Source organism: Schistocerca serialis, chromosome 9 (genome assembly GCF_023864345.2).
Source record: "Schistocerca serialis cubense isolate TAMUIC-IGC-003099 chromosome 9, iqSchSeri2.2, whole genome shotgun sequence".
NCBI classification, from domain to species: domain Eukaryota; kingdom Metazoa; phylum Arthropoda; class Insecta; order Orthoptera; family Acrididae; genus Schistocerca; species Schistocerca serialis.
The window spans coordinates 413,388,387-413,406,625 of record NC_064646.1 but is presented as its reverse complement, the minus strand read 5'-3'; the positions used below and the strand labels follow the sequence as shown (position 1 = coordinate 413,406,625).

General features: G+C 43.3%; 1 protein-coding gene across 1 annotated transcript in view; it reads right to left on the bottom strand.

Moving 5' to 3' along the window:
- The window catches only part of LOC126418791 (uncharacterized), a 120,116-nt gene that overhangs the window by 61,188 nt on the left and 40,689 nt on the right, over positions 1-18,239 (bottom strand). Inside the window, exons 2-3 of the mRNA XM_050085721.1 lie at positions 3,476-3,823; positions 1,273-1,477 (exon numbers count right to left, since the gene is read on the bottom strand). Coding sequence (XP_049941678.1) covers positions 1,273-1,477; positions 3,476-3,823 — 553 coding nt within the window. The remainder of the gene's footprint in view (positions 1-1,272; positions 1,478-3,475; positions 3,824-18,239) is intronic.

Below are 18,239 nucleotides of genomic sequence, written 5' to 3'. Positions count from 1 at the left end.
AAAGCAGTTAAGTTTACCATTGAAATTTTTATTCTACTCACAGAACATTGTTTATAAATTGTACTATTGATAAAAGGTAATATTTTAACACAGGATGATAAAAACCAACTGCGTTCAACAAAAATGTGAACGAATATTCCCTGAATGGGTTTCCAAGTTCTACAATGGATCGAAGGATGACCTATGCCATAGCACATCAACAATCTAGGTTTAAATAAAGTTTCATAAAAGAGAGAACTATCAAAAATGGTCTACAGTGACCCTCAATTATCTTTAATTACTTATTTAACTTGTCATAAATTACAGTGGCTGATGTGGCTTCTCAATAATTATATAACAGAAAAATTATCGCGTTTCAGAAGTAGCAAATGTGAATACCATGAAGTTTAATTGACGATCGACACTAGTACTACGTAAAAAGGGGATGTAACAGATGAGGCTTCTGCAGTTCTGAGTGAAGCCTTATGCGCTCTTATGAGGCATCACGTGCGTTCATTACCTTGTCGGTGGTTAGGCAGTATCAGGGGCGGCTGGCGGCACAGCTCCACACACCTCGTCATCTCGGTAGCAACTCTCTCGAACTTATCCTTACTACTGTTTACCGATGTTGGTTTAAGAAAAAGGTGTCTGGCTGTGTTTTCAACTGACCAGTCAGCGTCTCAATGTTAATCTTAATCTCCGCCTACAGAAATTCTGTCTATCCAATGAGAAACGTTATACTTTTCGTGGTGGGGAAATGTTTTTAATGTTTGCTACATAACAGAGATTCAAATAGTCTCACACAAAAACTTGCAACTGGTGTGGCCCATTTAGAATTATCGTAAGATCTATTCTTCTGGAGGGCTCTATCTTTAACATGGGCTGGGGGATGGACCTCTTGGCGGTCGGCCGGCGATGCGGGTGCCCCATTGTCCCGCTTTTATCGTTAGGCCTTCTAGCCTACACGGCTCTGCTCTCGGTTTCCGTTCTCGTTTCTCCCCTCGGAACTGCGTCTGTTTCACAGTGGGAAGGTATGATATGCATTTAGACGTTCTTGTGTTAGTCTGTGGTATTCCATTTGCTGACTCGTTGATCGTATTACTTTGGTTAATTTAATGTCAGGATTTATTCGGAGCATGTGCCATATTGCCAGATTTGCTATCATGTCAGGCTTTTCATGGAAGGTGTTGGATTTGCGTGAGACCTTACACTCTGCATTAATGTACTGACAGCGAGAATCGTTACTAGACTATCCTTATGATTACCGTAGAGTCACGTGGAGTTGTGACTTACCGAGCAGCTTCTTGCGGCGATTCCGCTCCTTGGTGTTGGCGGCGGCCTTCTTGCTGGCCTTCTCTTCTTTGGGCGTGGGCGGCGGGGGCGGCGCGTTGACCGGCGCGACCACCTGTCGCGGCCGCTGCGACCGCGAACTACGTACCGTCGAGGAGCCGCCGCCGTACACCTCCTCGCGCTCCAGCGTCCCGCTGCCCACCCACACCTGCAAAGCGTCCGCGGCCCTTAGCAACTATGTCTACCTGCACGTAGTCTCACCGGCCTTCCTGGTTTGGAGGTACAGGGGGCGGACAAAAATATGGTAAAATCGAAATTCAAAACAAGTGATGTACTCTGTAGGAAAACGATTGGCATTGAGAACAGCTTGCATTCGTCTCAGGATGGATAACTTGACGCCCTGCTTTACACCATTCTTCCTGCAAAATAACTGGAAGTTCAAGTAACGATTATGGCGGTGTATAGCGACGCGCACCATGCTCTCCAAAGTAGACCACAATGACTGAGTTTTGGTTATTATGGTGGTCAAGGTAGATCCAATCCTCGTGCTTACAAAATTAGTCCTGCACCATGCGAGCTTTCTAAACAGGCGCCTCGTCGTCATGGGTCAGAACATCGTCATCGGGGAACAAGTATTGTACCATGGGATAGACCTTACCAGCCGAAATGATCCCGTAATCCTTTGCAGTAATAAAGCCTTGAATAGTAAACATGGGGCCCGTGAAATACCATTATACGGCTGCACACTTCACCACCGAACTCCTGCCATTCTTCACTTTTGTGAAGGAAACTCGGCCAGAAGTTGAAAACAGGATGAAACAAGATTCGTTCTACCAAATGGCTTTATTCCATTGCTTCATAGTACAGGTTTTGCCCCTCTGCATTGCTGTTGAGTGGTTTTGGAATAATAGCTCGCCCAAGAATTTCCAGCTTACCGAGCGCTCTTAGGATTGCTTTGGTACGGAGAGGGTTGGCTGTCGAGACATTCAGTTCAGCAGTGACTTTGTTACTGTTGTCCCCTAATTTTTCTTAACAGTCCTCTTCATTTATTGTCCCGTCACGATCACTTGAGATACACTTTCGCCCGCGTTGTGTCTTAAAAGTGTCTTTCCCTGCATATGGTACAAATCTTTGATATAGTGCCTCTTTAAACACCAAACACTTCTACTGCCTAGGATTCAAAAGCACCCACCATACGAGGGGCAACGATTCGTTCACTCACGAATCCAGTTAGCTCCGCCCTAATGCACTCACAACTAGACAGAACCCTGTTCTGGCCACGACTGATGCTTGCAACGTATTGAGCTTATTTCCCAGGTGTCATCCATGGTGAAATACACTACTGGCTATTGAAATTGCTACCCCACGAATATGACGTGCTACAGACGCGAAATTTAACCGACAGGAAGAAGATGCTGTGATATGCAAATGACTATCTTTTCAGAGCATTCACACAAGATTGGCGACGGTGGCGACACCTACAACGTGCTGACATGAGGAAAGTTTCCAACCGATTTCTCATACACAAACAGCAGTTGACCGGCGTTGCCTGGTGAAACGTTGTTGTGATGTCTCGTGTAAGGAGGAGAAATGCGTACCATCTCGTTTCCGACTTTGATAAAGGTCGGATTGCAGCCTATCGCGACTGCGGTTTATCGTATCGCGACATTGCTGCTCGCGTTGGTCGAGATCCAATGACTGCTAGCAGAATGTGGAATCGGTCCGGCACACAGTTTTAATCTGCCAGGAAGTTTCATATCAGCGCACACTCTCCTGCAGAGTGAAAATTCTCATTCTGGAAACATCCCCCCAGCCTGTGGCTAAGCCATGTCTCCGCAATATCCTTTCATGCAGGACTGCTAGTCTTGCAAGGTTCGAGGGGAGCTTCTGTAAAGTTTGGAAGGTAGGAGACGAGGTACTGGCGGAAGTAAAGCAGTGAGGACGGGGCGTGAGTCGTGCTTGGGTAGCTCAGATGGTAGAGCACTTGCCCGCGAAAGGCAAAGGTCCCGAGTTCGAGTCTCGGTCCGGCACACAGTTTAAACTGCCAGGCCAGGAAGTTTCAAAACCACCGCGCTTGTAAAAACAAAACAAAAATAAATAAATAAATAAATAAAAAATTTGTTGCATTACTTATCGAAAGTCCCTGGTAAAACACTTTTCTGATTAGCGTGTAACCCATATGTAACAGAGATTAGGGGTGACGCACCTTGTGGTTCTCGTCGCCGTTGTAGATGCTGACGTCATCGGTGGCTCCGGAGAGCGCGCTGGCCGCGGAGGCGTTGGAGGTGAGCGTGCCACCCGGCCCCGCGCTGGAGTGGTGGTTCAGAGACAGGGTGCTGCGTCGCCACGAGTCGCTGTTGCCGGCGCCGCCCCCGCCGCCCCCCGGGCCGGAGTCTCCTCCCTGAGTGGAGCGCAGCGTGCCGTAGGCGCTGCCTCCGCCGGACCCGTCGATGTGCCGCGCGTACGAGGAGTCGGCGTACGCGTGGAAGCAGCACCGCACCAGCGCGTTCGCCGCCATCTCGCGCTTGCAGATGAACGCGTGGCACTCCAGCACCTTTCGACCAAACCAAGAGAACGTGCAAGTAAGAGTCGCTGCTCTCGTACGAGATCACTCATACATAAAAAAACAAAAAACAAAATAATCGCAGACGCATATAACTTGCCTTAACAATTAGCAAGAACAAGGGAGTTAGACAAAGATATGCGCAGTCTCCGTCTCTTTTAAACATCTACATAGATGACGTGCCCAGTGCTTAAAACAAAATATCACCTGCGGCTTAAAGATCAACAGATACACTACTGGCCATTAAAATTGCTACACCAAGAAGAAATGCAGGTGATAAACGGGTATTCATTGGACAAATATATTATACTAGAACTTACATGTGATTACATTTTCACGGAGTATGGGTGCATAGATCCACAGAAATCAGTACCCAGAACAACCACCTCTGGCCGTAATAACGGCCTTGATACGCCTGGGCATTGAGTCAAACAGAGCTTGGATGGCGCGTACAGGTACAGCTGCCCATGCAGCTTCAACACGATACCACAGTTCATCAAGAGTAGTGACTGGCGTATTGTGACGAGCCGGTTGCTCCGCCACCATTGACCAGACGTTTTCAGTTGGTGAAAGATCTGGAGAATGTGCTGGCCACAGCAGCAGTCTAACATTTTCTGTATCCAGAAGGGCCCGTACACGACCTGCAACATGCGGTCGTGCATTATCCTGCTGAAATGAAGGATTTCGCAAGGATCGAATGAAGGATAGAGCCACGGGTCGTAACACATCTGAAATGTAACGCCCACTGTTCAAAGTGCCATCAATGCGAACAACAGGTGGCCGAGACGTGTAACCAATGGCACCCAATACCATCACGCCGGGTGATACGCCAGTATGGAGATGACGAATACACGCTTCCAATGAGCGTTCACAGCGATGTCGCCAAACACGGATGCGACCATCATGATGCTGTAAACAACAGAACCTGGATTCATCCGAAAAAATGACGTTTTGCCATTCGTGCACCCAGGTTCGTCGTTGAGCACACAATCGCAGGCGCTCCTGTCTGTGATGCGACGTCAAGGGTAACCGCAGCCATGGTCTCCGAGTTAATAGTCCATGCTGCTGCAAACGTCGTCGAACTGTTCGTGCAGATGATGGTTGTCTTGCAAACGTCCCCATCTGTTGACTCAGGGATCGAGATGTGGCTGCACGATCCGTTGCAGCCATGCGGATATGATGCCTGTCATCTCGACTGCTAGTGATACGAGACCGTTGGGATCCAGCACGGCGTTCCGTATTACCTTCCTGTACCCACCGATTCCATATTCTGCTAACAATCATCGGATCTCGACCAACGCTAGCAGCAATGTCACCATGCGATAAATCGCAATCGCGATACGCTACAATCCGACCTTTATCAAAGTCGTAAATGTGGTGGTACGCATGTCTCCTCCTTACACGAGGCATCACAACAACATTTCACCAGGCAACGCCGGTCATCTGCTGTTTGTGTATGAGAAATCGGTAGGAAACTTTCCTCATGTCATCACGTTGTAGGTGTCGCACCGGCGCCAACCTTGTGTGAGTGCTCTGAAAAGCTAATCATTTGCATATCACAGCATCTTCTTCCTGTCGGTTAAATTTCGCGTCTGTAGCACGTCATCTTCGTGGTGTACCAATTTTCATGGCCAGTAGTGTAGAAATGGCTTCAATACTCTACTATACGCAAATGATCAAACGATCATGTTCCAAAATCTTTGAGAAGCTGATGTATTCTAGAATAGTGTTTCACTTTAGAAACATTAATGACCTCATAAACTCACAGTTTGGTTTTCAGGAGAGTTACTCTACTATAAATGTCATTTACACGTTAACCAAATTTTACAAGCGTTACATAGTAAAATAGCGCCGGTCAGCATTTCCTGCGATCTATCTAATGCATTTGACTGTGTGAATAACTATATTCTCCAAAATAAATTGAAGTTTTATGAGATTGATGGTATAGCTAAGATAATGTCACATCTACACAAAAGAATGCAGAAAGCTGTCATGGTATTTGAACCAATATAGTCTGGTGACGTGATTCTGACTAGGAGAAATCACGAATGGGATTCCCCAAGGCTCAATCTTATATCTACTATTGTTTGTTGTAAATTATCTTCCGTCTAATAACAAGCAGAATCAGTTCATTTTTCAGGTACACTAAATTGTAATCAATTCAAGCATATGTACAGAAACTGAAGAAATTGTAAACAATGTTCTTAAAAGTATCATTGACTTGTTTTCTGCCAACAGTCTCACCCTCAATTTTGAAAAATCGCATCATATTCTGTTTTTCACATCTAGGGGTTGTTGTTGTTGTTGTGGTCTTCAGTCCTGAGACTGGTTTGATGCAGCTCTCAATGATACTCTATCCTGTCCAAGCTTCTTCATCTCCCAGTACCTACTGCAACCTACATCCTTCTGAATCTGCTTAGTGTATTCATCTCTTGGTCTCCCCCTACGATTTTTACCCTCCATACTGCCCTCCAATACTAAATTGGTGATCCCTTGATGCCTCAGAACATGTCCTACCAACCGATACCTTCTACTGGTCAAGTTGTGCCACAAGCTTCTCTTCTCCCCAATCCTATTCAATACTTCCTCATTAGTTATGTGATCTACCCATCTAATCTTCAGCATTCTTCTGTAGCACCACATTTCGAAAGCTTCTATTCTCTTCTTGTCCAAACTATTTACCGTCCATGTTTCACTTCCATACATGGCTACACTCCATACAAATACTTTCAGGAATGACTTCCTGACACTTAAATCTATACTCGAAGTTAACAAATTTCTCTTCTTCAGAAACGCTTTCCTTGCCATTGCCAGTCTACATTTTATATCCTCTCTACTTCGACCATCATCAATTATTTTGCTCCCAAAATAGCAAAACTCCTTTACTATTTTAAGTGTCTTATTTCCTAATCTAATACCCTCAGCATCACCCGACTTAATTCGACTACATTCCATTATACTCGTTTTGCTTTTGTTGATGTTCATCTTATATCCTCCCTTCAAGACACTGTCCATTCCGTTCAACTGCTCTTCCAAGTCCTTTGCTGTCTCTGACAGAATTACAATGTCATCGGCGAACCTCAAAGCTTTTATTTCTTCTCCATGGATTTTAATACCAACTCCGAATTTTTCTCTTGTTTCCTTTACTGCTTTCTCAATATACAGATTGAATAACACCGGGGAGAGGCTACAACCCTGTCTTACTCCCTTCCCGACCACTGCTTCCCTTTCATGTCCCTCGACTCTTATAACAGCCATCTGGTTTCTGTACAAATTGTAAATAGCCTTTCGCTTCCTGTATTTTACCCCTGCCACCTTTAGAATTTGAAAGAGAGTATTCCAATCAACATTGTCAAAAGCTTTCTCTAAGTCTACAAATGCTAGAAACGTAGGTTTGCCTTTCCTTAATCTTTCTTCTAAGATAAGTCGTAAGGTCAGTATTGCCTCACGTGTTCCAGTATTTCTACGGAGTCCAAACTGATCTTCCCCGAGGTCGGCTTCTACTAGTTTTTCCATTCGTCTGTAAAGAATTCGTGTTAGTATTTTGCAGCTGTGGATTATTAAACTGATTGTTCGGTAATTTTCACATCTGTCAACACCTGCTTTCTTTGGGATTGGTATTATTATATTCTTCTTGAAGTCTGAGGGTACTTCGCCTGTTTCATACATCTTGCTCACCAGATGGTAGAGTTTTGTCAGGACTGGCTCTCCCAAGATTGTCAGTAGTTCTAATGGAATGTTGTCTACTCCCGGGGCCTTGTTTCGACTCAGGTCTTTCAGTGCTCTGTCAAACTCTTCAGCCAGTATCTTATCTCCCATTTCGTCTTCATCTACATCCTCTTCCATTTCCATAATATTGTCCTCAAGTACATCGCCCTTGTATAGACGCTCTATATACTCCTTCCACCTTTCTGCCATCCCTTCTTTGCTTAGAACTGGGTTGCCATCTGAGCTCTTGATAATCATACAAGTGGTTCTCTTCTCTCCAAAGCTCTCTTTCATTTTCCTGTAGGCAGTATCTATCTTACCCCTAGTGAGATAAGCCTCTACATCCTTACATTGGTCACTTCCTGTCGATCTCGTTTTTGAGACGTTTGTATTCCTTTTTGCCTGCTTCATTTACTGCATTTTTATATTTTCTCCTTTCATCAATTAAATTCAATATTTCTTCTGTTACCCAAAGATTTCTACTAGCCCTCGTCTTTTTACCTACTTGATCCTCTGCTGCCTTCACTATTTCATCCCTCAAAGCTACCCATTCTTCTTCTATTGTATTTCTTTCCCCCGTTCCTGTCAATTGTTCCCTCATGCTCTCCCTGAAACTCTGTACAACCTCTGGTTCTTTCAGTTTATCCAGGTCCCATCTCCTTAAATTCCCACCTTTTTGCAGTTTCTTCAGTTTTAATCTACAGGTCATAACCAATACATTGTGGTCAGAGGCCACATCTGCCCCTGGAAATGTCTTACAATTTAAAACCTGGTTCCTAAATCTCTGTCTCACCATTATATAATCTATCTGATACCTTTTAGTATCTCCAGGGTTCTCCCATGTATACAACCTCCTATCATGATTCTTACACCAAGTGTTAGCTATGATTAAGTTGTGCTCTGTGCAAAATTCTACCATTTCTTAGCCCCAATCCATATTCACCTACTATGTTTCCTTCTCTCCCTTTTCCTACACTCGAATTCCAGTCACCCATGACTATTAAATTTTCGTCTCCCTTCACTATCTGAATAATTTCTTTTATTTCATCATACATTTCTTCAATTTCTTCGTACATCTTGGGGTACTAGATGATAAAGACTAGCGTAACGGATGGTGAGGAAATAAAAAATACGGTCGGAGCTTCTAAATTTAGCTTCCCACGTTGATGATAATTTAAACTGCGGAAAGCACGTTTTGGAACGCCTAAAACAGTTCAACCACATTTGCCCCAACAATTAGAGCAAATCTTGGGGACTGACACATCAGTAAGATGACATACTTTACAAATTTTCAGTCAGTAATGTCGTATGGAATAGTATTCTGGGGTAACTCATATCTACGAAAGAATGTCGTCGTTGTTAAAAAAAGTGTTGTAGGAATAATATATAGTGCTCAGCCATGATCCTCTTGTAGACATCCGTATAAAGTTTCCAGAATGAGGTTTTCACTCTGCAGCTGAGTGTGCGCTGATGTGAAACTTCCTTTCATAATAGCGCATACTTCGCTCCAGAGTGAAAATCTCATTCTGGAAACATCCACCAGGCTGTGGCTAAGCCATGTCTCCGCAGTATCCTTTCTTTCAGGAGTGCTAGTTCTGCAAGGTTCGTAGGAGAGCTTCTGTAAATTTTGGAAAGTAGGAGACGAGGTACTGGCGGAAGTGAAGCTGTGAGGACGGGGCGTGAGTCGTGCTTGAGTAGCTCAGTTCATAGAGCACTTGCCCGCGAAAGGCAAAGGTCCCGTTTTCGAGTCTCGGTCCGGCACACAGTTTTAATCTGCCAGGAAGTTTCATCCGTTTAACGATTTGGGCATTCTGACTAAAGGTTCGTAATATATTTATTCCATCACGAAATGTAAATGACCCACTACAGTCCAAAAGGAACAATGATATACACAATTACAATAACAGAAGGAAAAGTGACATTCATTACTTCACGTTACGGTTGTCTTTAGCACTGAAGGGGATGCACAATGCTGCCACAAAAATCTTTGATAATTTACCTAGTGGTGTAAAACAACTGACAGGTAGCAAAGTAAAATCTGAAGACGAACTGGAAAGGTTTCTCCTAGACACTTCCCTCTATTCCGTGAAATAAGTTCTGTTATTGTAATGTTTATAGGTGGGGTCAGTCATTAGTAATTAGTAACTCACACATGTATATTAAAAAAAAACACTTATAAATATTCACCATGTGGCCATGTCTACAAATTAATTTGCGTTCTGGATGTATAGTGACTCATTCCATATCACTACGATTTACCGTGCAAAATGGTCATTGGTTTATAATCTAACTAACTAGTAATTCACGAAAATGAAGATAACCTTCAAGGAGACGTTTATCATCTTATTTTGTTGGCTTCTAAATATAACATGAACACCTCCACTAATGAAACAGAAGCTACTGCATTCAGGGGAAAATCTCCTATAAGATAAAATTGTAGTTAATTCTATATGGATCTGAAAACTTGGGTTCCCACGCAATAGAATATGAGCAGGGTCCAAGCTGCGGAAATGAATTTCTCCGTAGCGTTAAAGGGTGTACCAAAGAAGATCCCTTCAGAAATGGAGACATCAGGTATGAAGTAAAAGCTGATTCAGTGCATAGGAAAATAGATCTAAACAGAGTCAGACAGTGGCAACATCTATACACAATCCATGAAGGTAGATTTTCAGCACAAATTCTTGGTTACAAAGCTAAAGGGACATGACAGAGGGGAAAACCACGGATGAGATGGCCGGACCTTGTTGATCGAGGCTGGTGAAATCGCATAATCCATGAATAGGGGAGAAGAGGGCAAAGAGGGAAACACCGTTTTAATTAAAGCAGAACATTCTCGTGGTCTTCAGTGTGCTGAATCCTAATAGGACAAAAAAAGCGTATTTCACACAGGCTCCGTCTTTCTACAGTCAACACCTAATAATGCACTTTATCGAGCTTAATGACATTCAGTCAAGTCTCGATTTGCGAAGCTTAAGGCACCTGGCAAGTTCGATTTAACGAAAGATTGACTGAGCACTGTGGAATCTCAAAACAGTCGAAATGAAACTTTAAAATATGGTACTGCATTTTCAATAACATTCGTATTCTGTTACAAAGGGAAGCAGAAAGAAGCAACTAGAATTCAAATAAAAACTCTTAATTTTTTTAGCACTAAATAATTTTTTCATTTATTTTAACATTTCAAACGAAGGAAACACATAAATTTCCTAGAGTACATAGGAAAACATCAGTTTCATTTATTTTTCCGTGCTGAACAAACTGTGTGATTCTGGCGAAATAGTTCACGACTGAACTGCCGCACGTCAGTCTCAATGTCCACGGGCACAATACCGGACTGAAGAAGAAACAACAGATTTCAGTTGTTTATTACGTACAAACTAATACAGGTAGAAACAAGTTGCGCGAGTCTCTGGTTAAAACAAGGCTCGATGTTTTTAACACCGTTGCTTGTTTGTAACAACATGGCGAGTACACCACAAGGAAAATCATACTTTATGTAGGAATTTGCAAGAAGTCAGCCCATTGTTCAAGCGTAACGTGCATTCCGCCGTCTGTTGAGCAAGAAACCGCCTCTGCACCATCAGATTTATGGCTGGCATAAAAAGTTCTTGGAAGCTGGATGTATATGAAAGGGAACAGCACAGGTCTGCCACGCACGTCGAATGAAAATTTTGTGCGACTTCGAGATTCATTCACGTGGAGTCCTCGGACGTCCACAAGACGGGCTGGCCAGAAATTTCAACTTCCTCAAACAACGGTGTGGCGAGTTCTGAAATGATGCTTGCATATGAAGCCTTACAAGTTGCAGTTACTGCAGCAACAACGCCCCGGCGACGGTAATAGAAGGTACTAATTTTGCATTTCAGTCCTGCAGGATATGACAGACTACACCTTTTACCAATAACTCATCTTTTTGGACTAATCGCCGTTTCATGTGTCTTGTAAAATAAACTGCCATAATGTAAAAGTTTGGGGGTCACAAAACCCTGGCCGTCGTCGAACATGAAAGACACTCACCGAAACTGAATGTGTTTTGTGCTGTTTCTGCTCACGAAGTTTGTGGACCTTCCTATTTGGAGAGGAAACTGTGGCACGAATGTCACATTCGGACGTGCTGCCTTCACTAAGATTCCAGTGATTTCATTTTTATGCGTGACGGCGCCCCGCTACACTTTCACCTTGAGATGCGGCGTTATCTTATCAAAACCATATGTTGGATTGGAACAGTTGGACAACAAGATCTTGTTCATTGCTTCTGGCTTCCCAAGTCACCAGACCTCACACATTGCGATTTTTTTCTGTTAGACACATAAAAGACATCGTGTTTGTCCCACCTATATCATCTAGTCGTCAAGGGCTGCGAAATCTAGTTGTTGAAGCTATCGATTCAATAAACAAGGACCTGTTGATCTCTGTGTGAATGAAATGGACTACCGTTTCAATGTTTCTCGAGCAACGCATGGTTCTCGTGTTGAATGTATAATACAGTGTCTGTGCGACCATAAGACTTTAGACTTTGCTCCATCCACTTGACACGCGAGATGTATTTGTATCTTTCAATAAAATCTGTTATTTCTTTTCGAATCATGTATTTCGGCAAGCAACCATGTTGCTTTGGTCAGGAGCGCAGATAAACCGACTGCTTGGAGACCGGTGCGCACTTTTGTATCTCCTTCCCCCGCCCCCTCACGCCAAATCTGCCATTCTATCCGCAGTCTGAGCAGGGTATCCCCTTCCCCACTCCTGCCGACGAATCGCTGCTCACTCCTAGGTTCGAGTGCTGGGGGCACCTCCGCTATTGCTCTTTACGATTTCGTAGTCAGTTCGTTATGGAGTATCTCTACAGTCTACTTCTTCTTCTTAGACTAACTGCGTGTTGCCAGGCCTTCCTAAAGTTGTAGCCACTATCATGTTTGATCAGTGGCTTCCTTATTCGAATCATGACAGATTCTTTAATGGCACAGTCCACGTGTTAGACGTCAGTGTCAGAACCTTAGTACCTTCGTAAAAAGCGAAGTGATTCTCCTAAAATTAGTGAGCCACGCCACAGTATCAGCAAATTTTTCGATGCCCAAACTAAAAGCGAATGACGAAGCCTTATTTTTTTAAGTGTTTAATCTCTGACAAGCATGTTTTGTCCACTACGGTGAATAGCCTTTTCAAGTAGCATTCTTCATGATGCGAGAACTCACACGGGTGGGTTCGCTACATTCCTAAGTATGATACGTTTCCAGCAAACTTATATTTCTGTATTAGGACTGTTGACGAAATCTCGAAAGTTTTCGCTACATCCCTTTTTATTTGACTCTTCATTACACGGTCCCAGTAACCTGCATTTTGTCTATGAAATTCAAACTATGTTCATTATAAATTTATGCAATAACGACCTGGACATCGACACGGACTTAAGCTCAGACCTGCTTGCCTTAGTAGTCCAATACAGCTTAAACTTTAACTGTTGTTTTTTTTTCAGGCTGTGCTATTATAATTTCACATTAGCAGTGGCAAAATTATCAATAATTCGTAGGGGCCTTATTCAACTAGATGGGCTTTTCTTCTTTTTTAAGCTGTTACTCTTTAATTTAATAAATTTAATTTTTCCCTGCCAAAGCATGAAGTGCTTCTTGTTTTTGGCATAAAGCTCCCTGTCGTCCTCGGTGTTTCAATTACTATGGTAAGGTATTTCGCACATCTTGCATTACGAGGGCGTGCTAGTAAGTAATGCCCCCGAATTAGTTATGTGAAAACTCTTAAAGCTTTATAAATAAAACAAAATTTATTAACATTCTACATCTTTATTCATCATGCAAATTTATTTCTCAACATAGTCATCCTGTACATTTCTTCCAATGGGGGATCAGTTTGTTGATACCGTCACTAGAATGTTCCAGTTTTTTGACGGAGCCACAATCCCAACTCTGCTTGCACCGCTTCATCACTACCGACGAGAAGTCCTCGAAGGAGTTCTTTGAGTTTTGGAAACAGATGAAAATGGGATAGAACCATCTCAGGACTGTGTGGAGGATGATCGATGACGGTGAACCGAAGGCCTCGGATTGTTGCTAGATAAGCGGGCCGGTGTGACCGAGCGGTTCTAGGCGCTTCAGTCTGGAACCGCGTGACCACTGCGGTCGCAGGTTCGAATCCTGCCTCGGGCATTGATGTGTGTGATGTCCTTAGGTTAGTTAGGTTTAAGTAGTTGTAAGTTCTAGGGGACTGATGACCAGAGATGTTAAATCCCATAGTGCTCAGAGCCATTAGATTTTTTGTTGCAAGATACAGCAGCGCTCGTGTGTGGTTTGACATTGTCATATCGAAGGAGAGGGTGCTCCAAGTGTAGACAAAGTCTTCGAATCCGGAACTCGATTACAGCACGCTGTTTCCCACAGACCGTCGTAGTTATATTACACACCATCGTGTTACACGCTACAATTCGGAGCACTCTAGCGGAAGATGGCTGCATATAAGTAGACATGAAGGCTAAAGAAGTAGAATGTTAATAATGCTTGTTGTATATGAAGACCTTAAAGACTGAAACTTCCTGGCAGATTAAAACTGTGTGCTGGACCGAGACTCGAACTCTGGACCTTTGCCTTTCGCGGGCAAGTGCTCTACCATCTGAGCTACCCAAGCACGACTCACGCCCCCTCCTCACAGCTTTACTTCTGCCAGTATCTCGTCTACTACCTTCCAAACTTCACAGAAGCTCTCCTGCGAACCTTCCACAGCAAAATGACTGTCTGCAGAGCGGTCATATGCTTTACATAGTTTGTTATTTAACTGCCTTGATCGGTACTTTTTGCACAACATTACGGATTTCGGCTACGCAACAGCCACCCTCAGAATCTTCAAGGGGAATAAAAGAAGAAATCATTACTGTTTGCTACATCAAGAGGTTAGAAGGGAAAACAGAACTTTTGACATAAACGTGTTACACTTCTCATTCTGATCCAATGCAGCAAATGATAGACATGTATAAATGGCACGAGTCAAAGTTGCCATGAATGTTTCAACCAGTATACACAGTATGAAAGTGCTGTGCTAGAGTTCGCCGACGCATGCATAACGTACAGATAATTGTACAAAGTAGTTAAAAGAAGGTTTGTTTAAAAATACAGTTCTTAAAAATATTCTCAGTTGCATGTATGTAAGCAAAATATTTTATATTTAACCATACAAAAATCTGTTAGTTTTCCTAGTTCCGCAAATTATACTGGTTGAAGCATGCATGGCAATTTTGACTTGTGTTATTCTTTCATGTTTATGACTAGCTGCAGTGCAGCATAAAGAGATGTACATCATGTTTATATTATAATTTCTATTTTATTTTTTAACCTCTTGATGTAGTAGATCGTAATTCTTCCCTCTTTTACTTGTATTGTAAATTCTGAAAATAGGTATGCAAACCCGATAATTTTGTCCAAAAAAACTCTGCTATCAAGACAAACAAAAAAACTATGTATCTTCCTGATATAGCTGCCCTTGTACTTTCGCTTTTCCACTTCACAGTCACAACATCAACAGTAGACTTGGGCAGCTTTAGTGGAGGTGAAATGTCGCTGATAAATTTCATCCTCTGGTGACATACAATGACTGGAACACGTTCGAAGTCACTGAGTGCTGTTTCTGTACCGGCAACACAATACTCTCCGCCTACTTTTGTAGTGGTGGCTCCAAGGTTAATTCCTCTTGACACAACGGTGTCCGGATACTTTTGATCAGTAGAGTATACGCATAAACTCTCTTTTGTACTTCAAGAGTTGCATCAAAAGCTAATTATGTGTATAGATACTTAATTCATCCCGCTAACCGAGAATTTTGATGGATTTTGCTTACTATCGATATCGATACTGGCAAGATATCAAAGTATGTGACATAAATGACCGTATCTTTTGATTACAATGGCTTATAAGTTTACATTTATTACAACGCCAAAGGTCCATAGACATTAGTATGTGACAAATTTCAATTTGATACATCAACCTGCCGGCCGCGGTGGTCTAGCGGTTCAGGCGCTCAGTCCGAAAACGCGCGACTACTAGGATCGCAGGTTCGAATCCTGCCTCGGGCATGGATGTGCGTGATGTCCTTAGGTTAGTTAGGTTTAAGTAGTTCTAAGTTCTAGGGGACTGATGACCACAGATGTTAAGTCCCATAGTGCTCAGAGCCATTTGAACCATTTGATACACCAACCCACTCCTGAGGAAAAAGGATCTTAATAGACAGACAGACAGACAGTCGGATAAAACATAAATTTTATGTCGTGTGATATAATTACTAATTCACAATTTTCGGATTTTTTCCTTTGTATTGTGAAACATACCTTTTTGTCAATTTTCATAATTCTAGGTCAAAGGGAACTAACTTACAGGTTTTGAAGAGCGAGTGATATAAATGGTCGTATCTTTTGATTGTATTGACATAGATGCTTCAATTTCTTACACTTCAAAGAGGCGGTAGACCTTAGTACATGAAATAAATTTCAGCTTAGTATGTCGTACCGTTCCTGAGAAAATAGGTTTTTAACAGACGGACACACAAACAAAAAGGCAGGGAGGCAACAGTGATGATATAAGCGTTCCGTTTTTACCTGGTCACGTACAGACACCCAAAAACTATATTGTTGAAGGCACAAAAGAAGGAAATTGTCCAGCAGAACTGTAATCTGCGAGGTTCCTTGAAGCGCATCTGCTCACAACGCAAGTTACCAGAACAAACGAGCTGTAAAGAGATAACACTTCAGCTATTTCATTGGAGGCCACGCGGCACACGTCACCTCGCGAATGGGTAATACCCGCTTACGAAAGGCTTATTTGCCGGCCTTCAGTAATAACCTACTGTCATTCGCGCAGGAGTGACGCAACGTCTCAAACAGCAGAACAGCCGACTCAGAACCAACTGGGCGTCATTTAACAGCGGAACTTGTGATAAGGGTTTCTTCCACAAACTCGCTGTTGAGCGAAAAAAAATCGTAGCTATTTTCAAACTTGTGCTGAACAGAGAGGATGCAACGTTCCCACTCTTACTAAAAATTTTATGTGTATTTACGCCGAAAACTGTTTGGTGCGATTAAAACAGAAACATAATCCAATAACACAAACGTGTTACATTCATTTCATTTTTGTTTTTAGGATCATCATTTGTAAAGAAGACAAATCTTTCTTTTGTTATAAATCCATTTGCGGACAACAGTGAGGTTATTAATTTCGGTCGACGATAACCATCTTCAGACTTGAGCAGATGCAGTGTACTACACAAATCGTGTCATTACATAAATAATTGTGGTCCGTACATTGATTTATAACAAAAGAAATACTTCCATTACGTACATGCCATTGTCAACTGGAGAGCGATTAACGAATCAATGTAAAGAAAGCTTCAGATATGATTACTAGTTACGACAGAACTAAGCTGCCATCTTCACATCCACAGTGTGCAAGTGTGGATCAATGAATTCAATTTAAAGAAAGCTTCAGATATGAAGTTTTTATAGCCTTGATCGTGTGTTGGTACACTGGATTACTAACTTCGGCAGAACTCAGCTGCCATGTTCTGATCTACAGTGTACGTGTGTGGATCTGAAGATGGCAGCTTAGTCATGATGAAACTAGTAATCCAGTCTACTAACAGGAGCTCAGTGCAATAAAAACTTCATTTCAGAAGCTTTCTTTACATTGAATACGTCCTGGATCACTAGAATATTTTGCTGTGGCTATTTCGCAACTTGTGGGAAAGAGAATTGTTCCTTGATCTCTGTTTCGCCTATTTTTATAACTCTCAGACATTATTATTTAATTTTATTTGAGGCACAAGGCATAGATTACAAAGAAAAATCACATTCCACAATGAAGCTGCCACTTTTACTACAGGATCATATTTCAACGTAAACTAGTTACAGCATCCACAACGTTGAGTTCTGTACTAACGTTGCCAGTCCTGTCTACGTACTACACTCCTGGAAATGGAAAAAAGAACACATTGACACCGGTGTGTCAGACCCACCATACTTGCTCCGGACACTGCGAGAGGGCTGTACAAGCAATGATCACACGCACGGCACAGCGGACACACCAGGAACCGCGGTGTTGGCCGTCGAATGGCGCTAGCTGCGCAGCATTTGTGCACCGCCGCCGTCAGTGTCAGCCAGTTTGCCGTGGCATACGGAGCTCCATCGCAGTCTTTAACACTGGTAGCATGCCGCGACAGCGTGGACGTGAACCGTATGTGCAGTTGACGGACTTTGAGCGAGGGCGTATAGTGGGCATGCGGGAGGCCGGGTGGACATACCGCCGAATTGCTCAACACGTGGGGCGTGAGGTCTCCACAGTACATCGATGTTGTCGCCAGTGGTCGGCGGAAGGTGCACGTGCCCGTCGACCTGGGACCGGACCGCAGCGACGCACGGATGCACGCCAAGACCGTAGGATCCTACGCAGTGCCGTAGGGGACCGCACCGCCACTTCCCAGCAAATTAGGGACACTGTTGCTCCTGGGGTATCGGCGAGGACCATTCGCAACCGTCTCCATGAAGCTGGGCTACGGTCCCGCACACCGTTAGGCCGTCTTCCGCTCACGCCCCAACATCGTGCAGCCCGCCTCCAGTGGTGTCGCGACAGGCGTGAATGGAGGGACGAATGGAGACGTGTCGTCTTCAGCGATGAGAGTCGCTTCTGCCTTGGTGCCAATGATGGTCGTATGC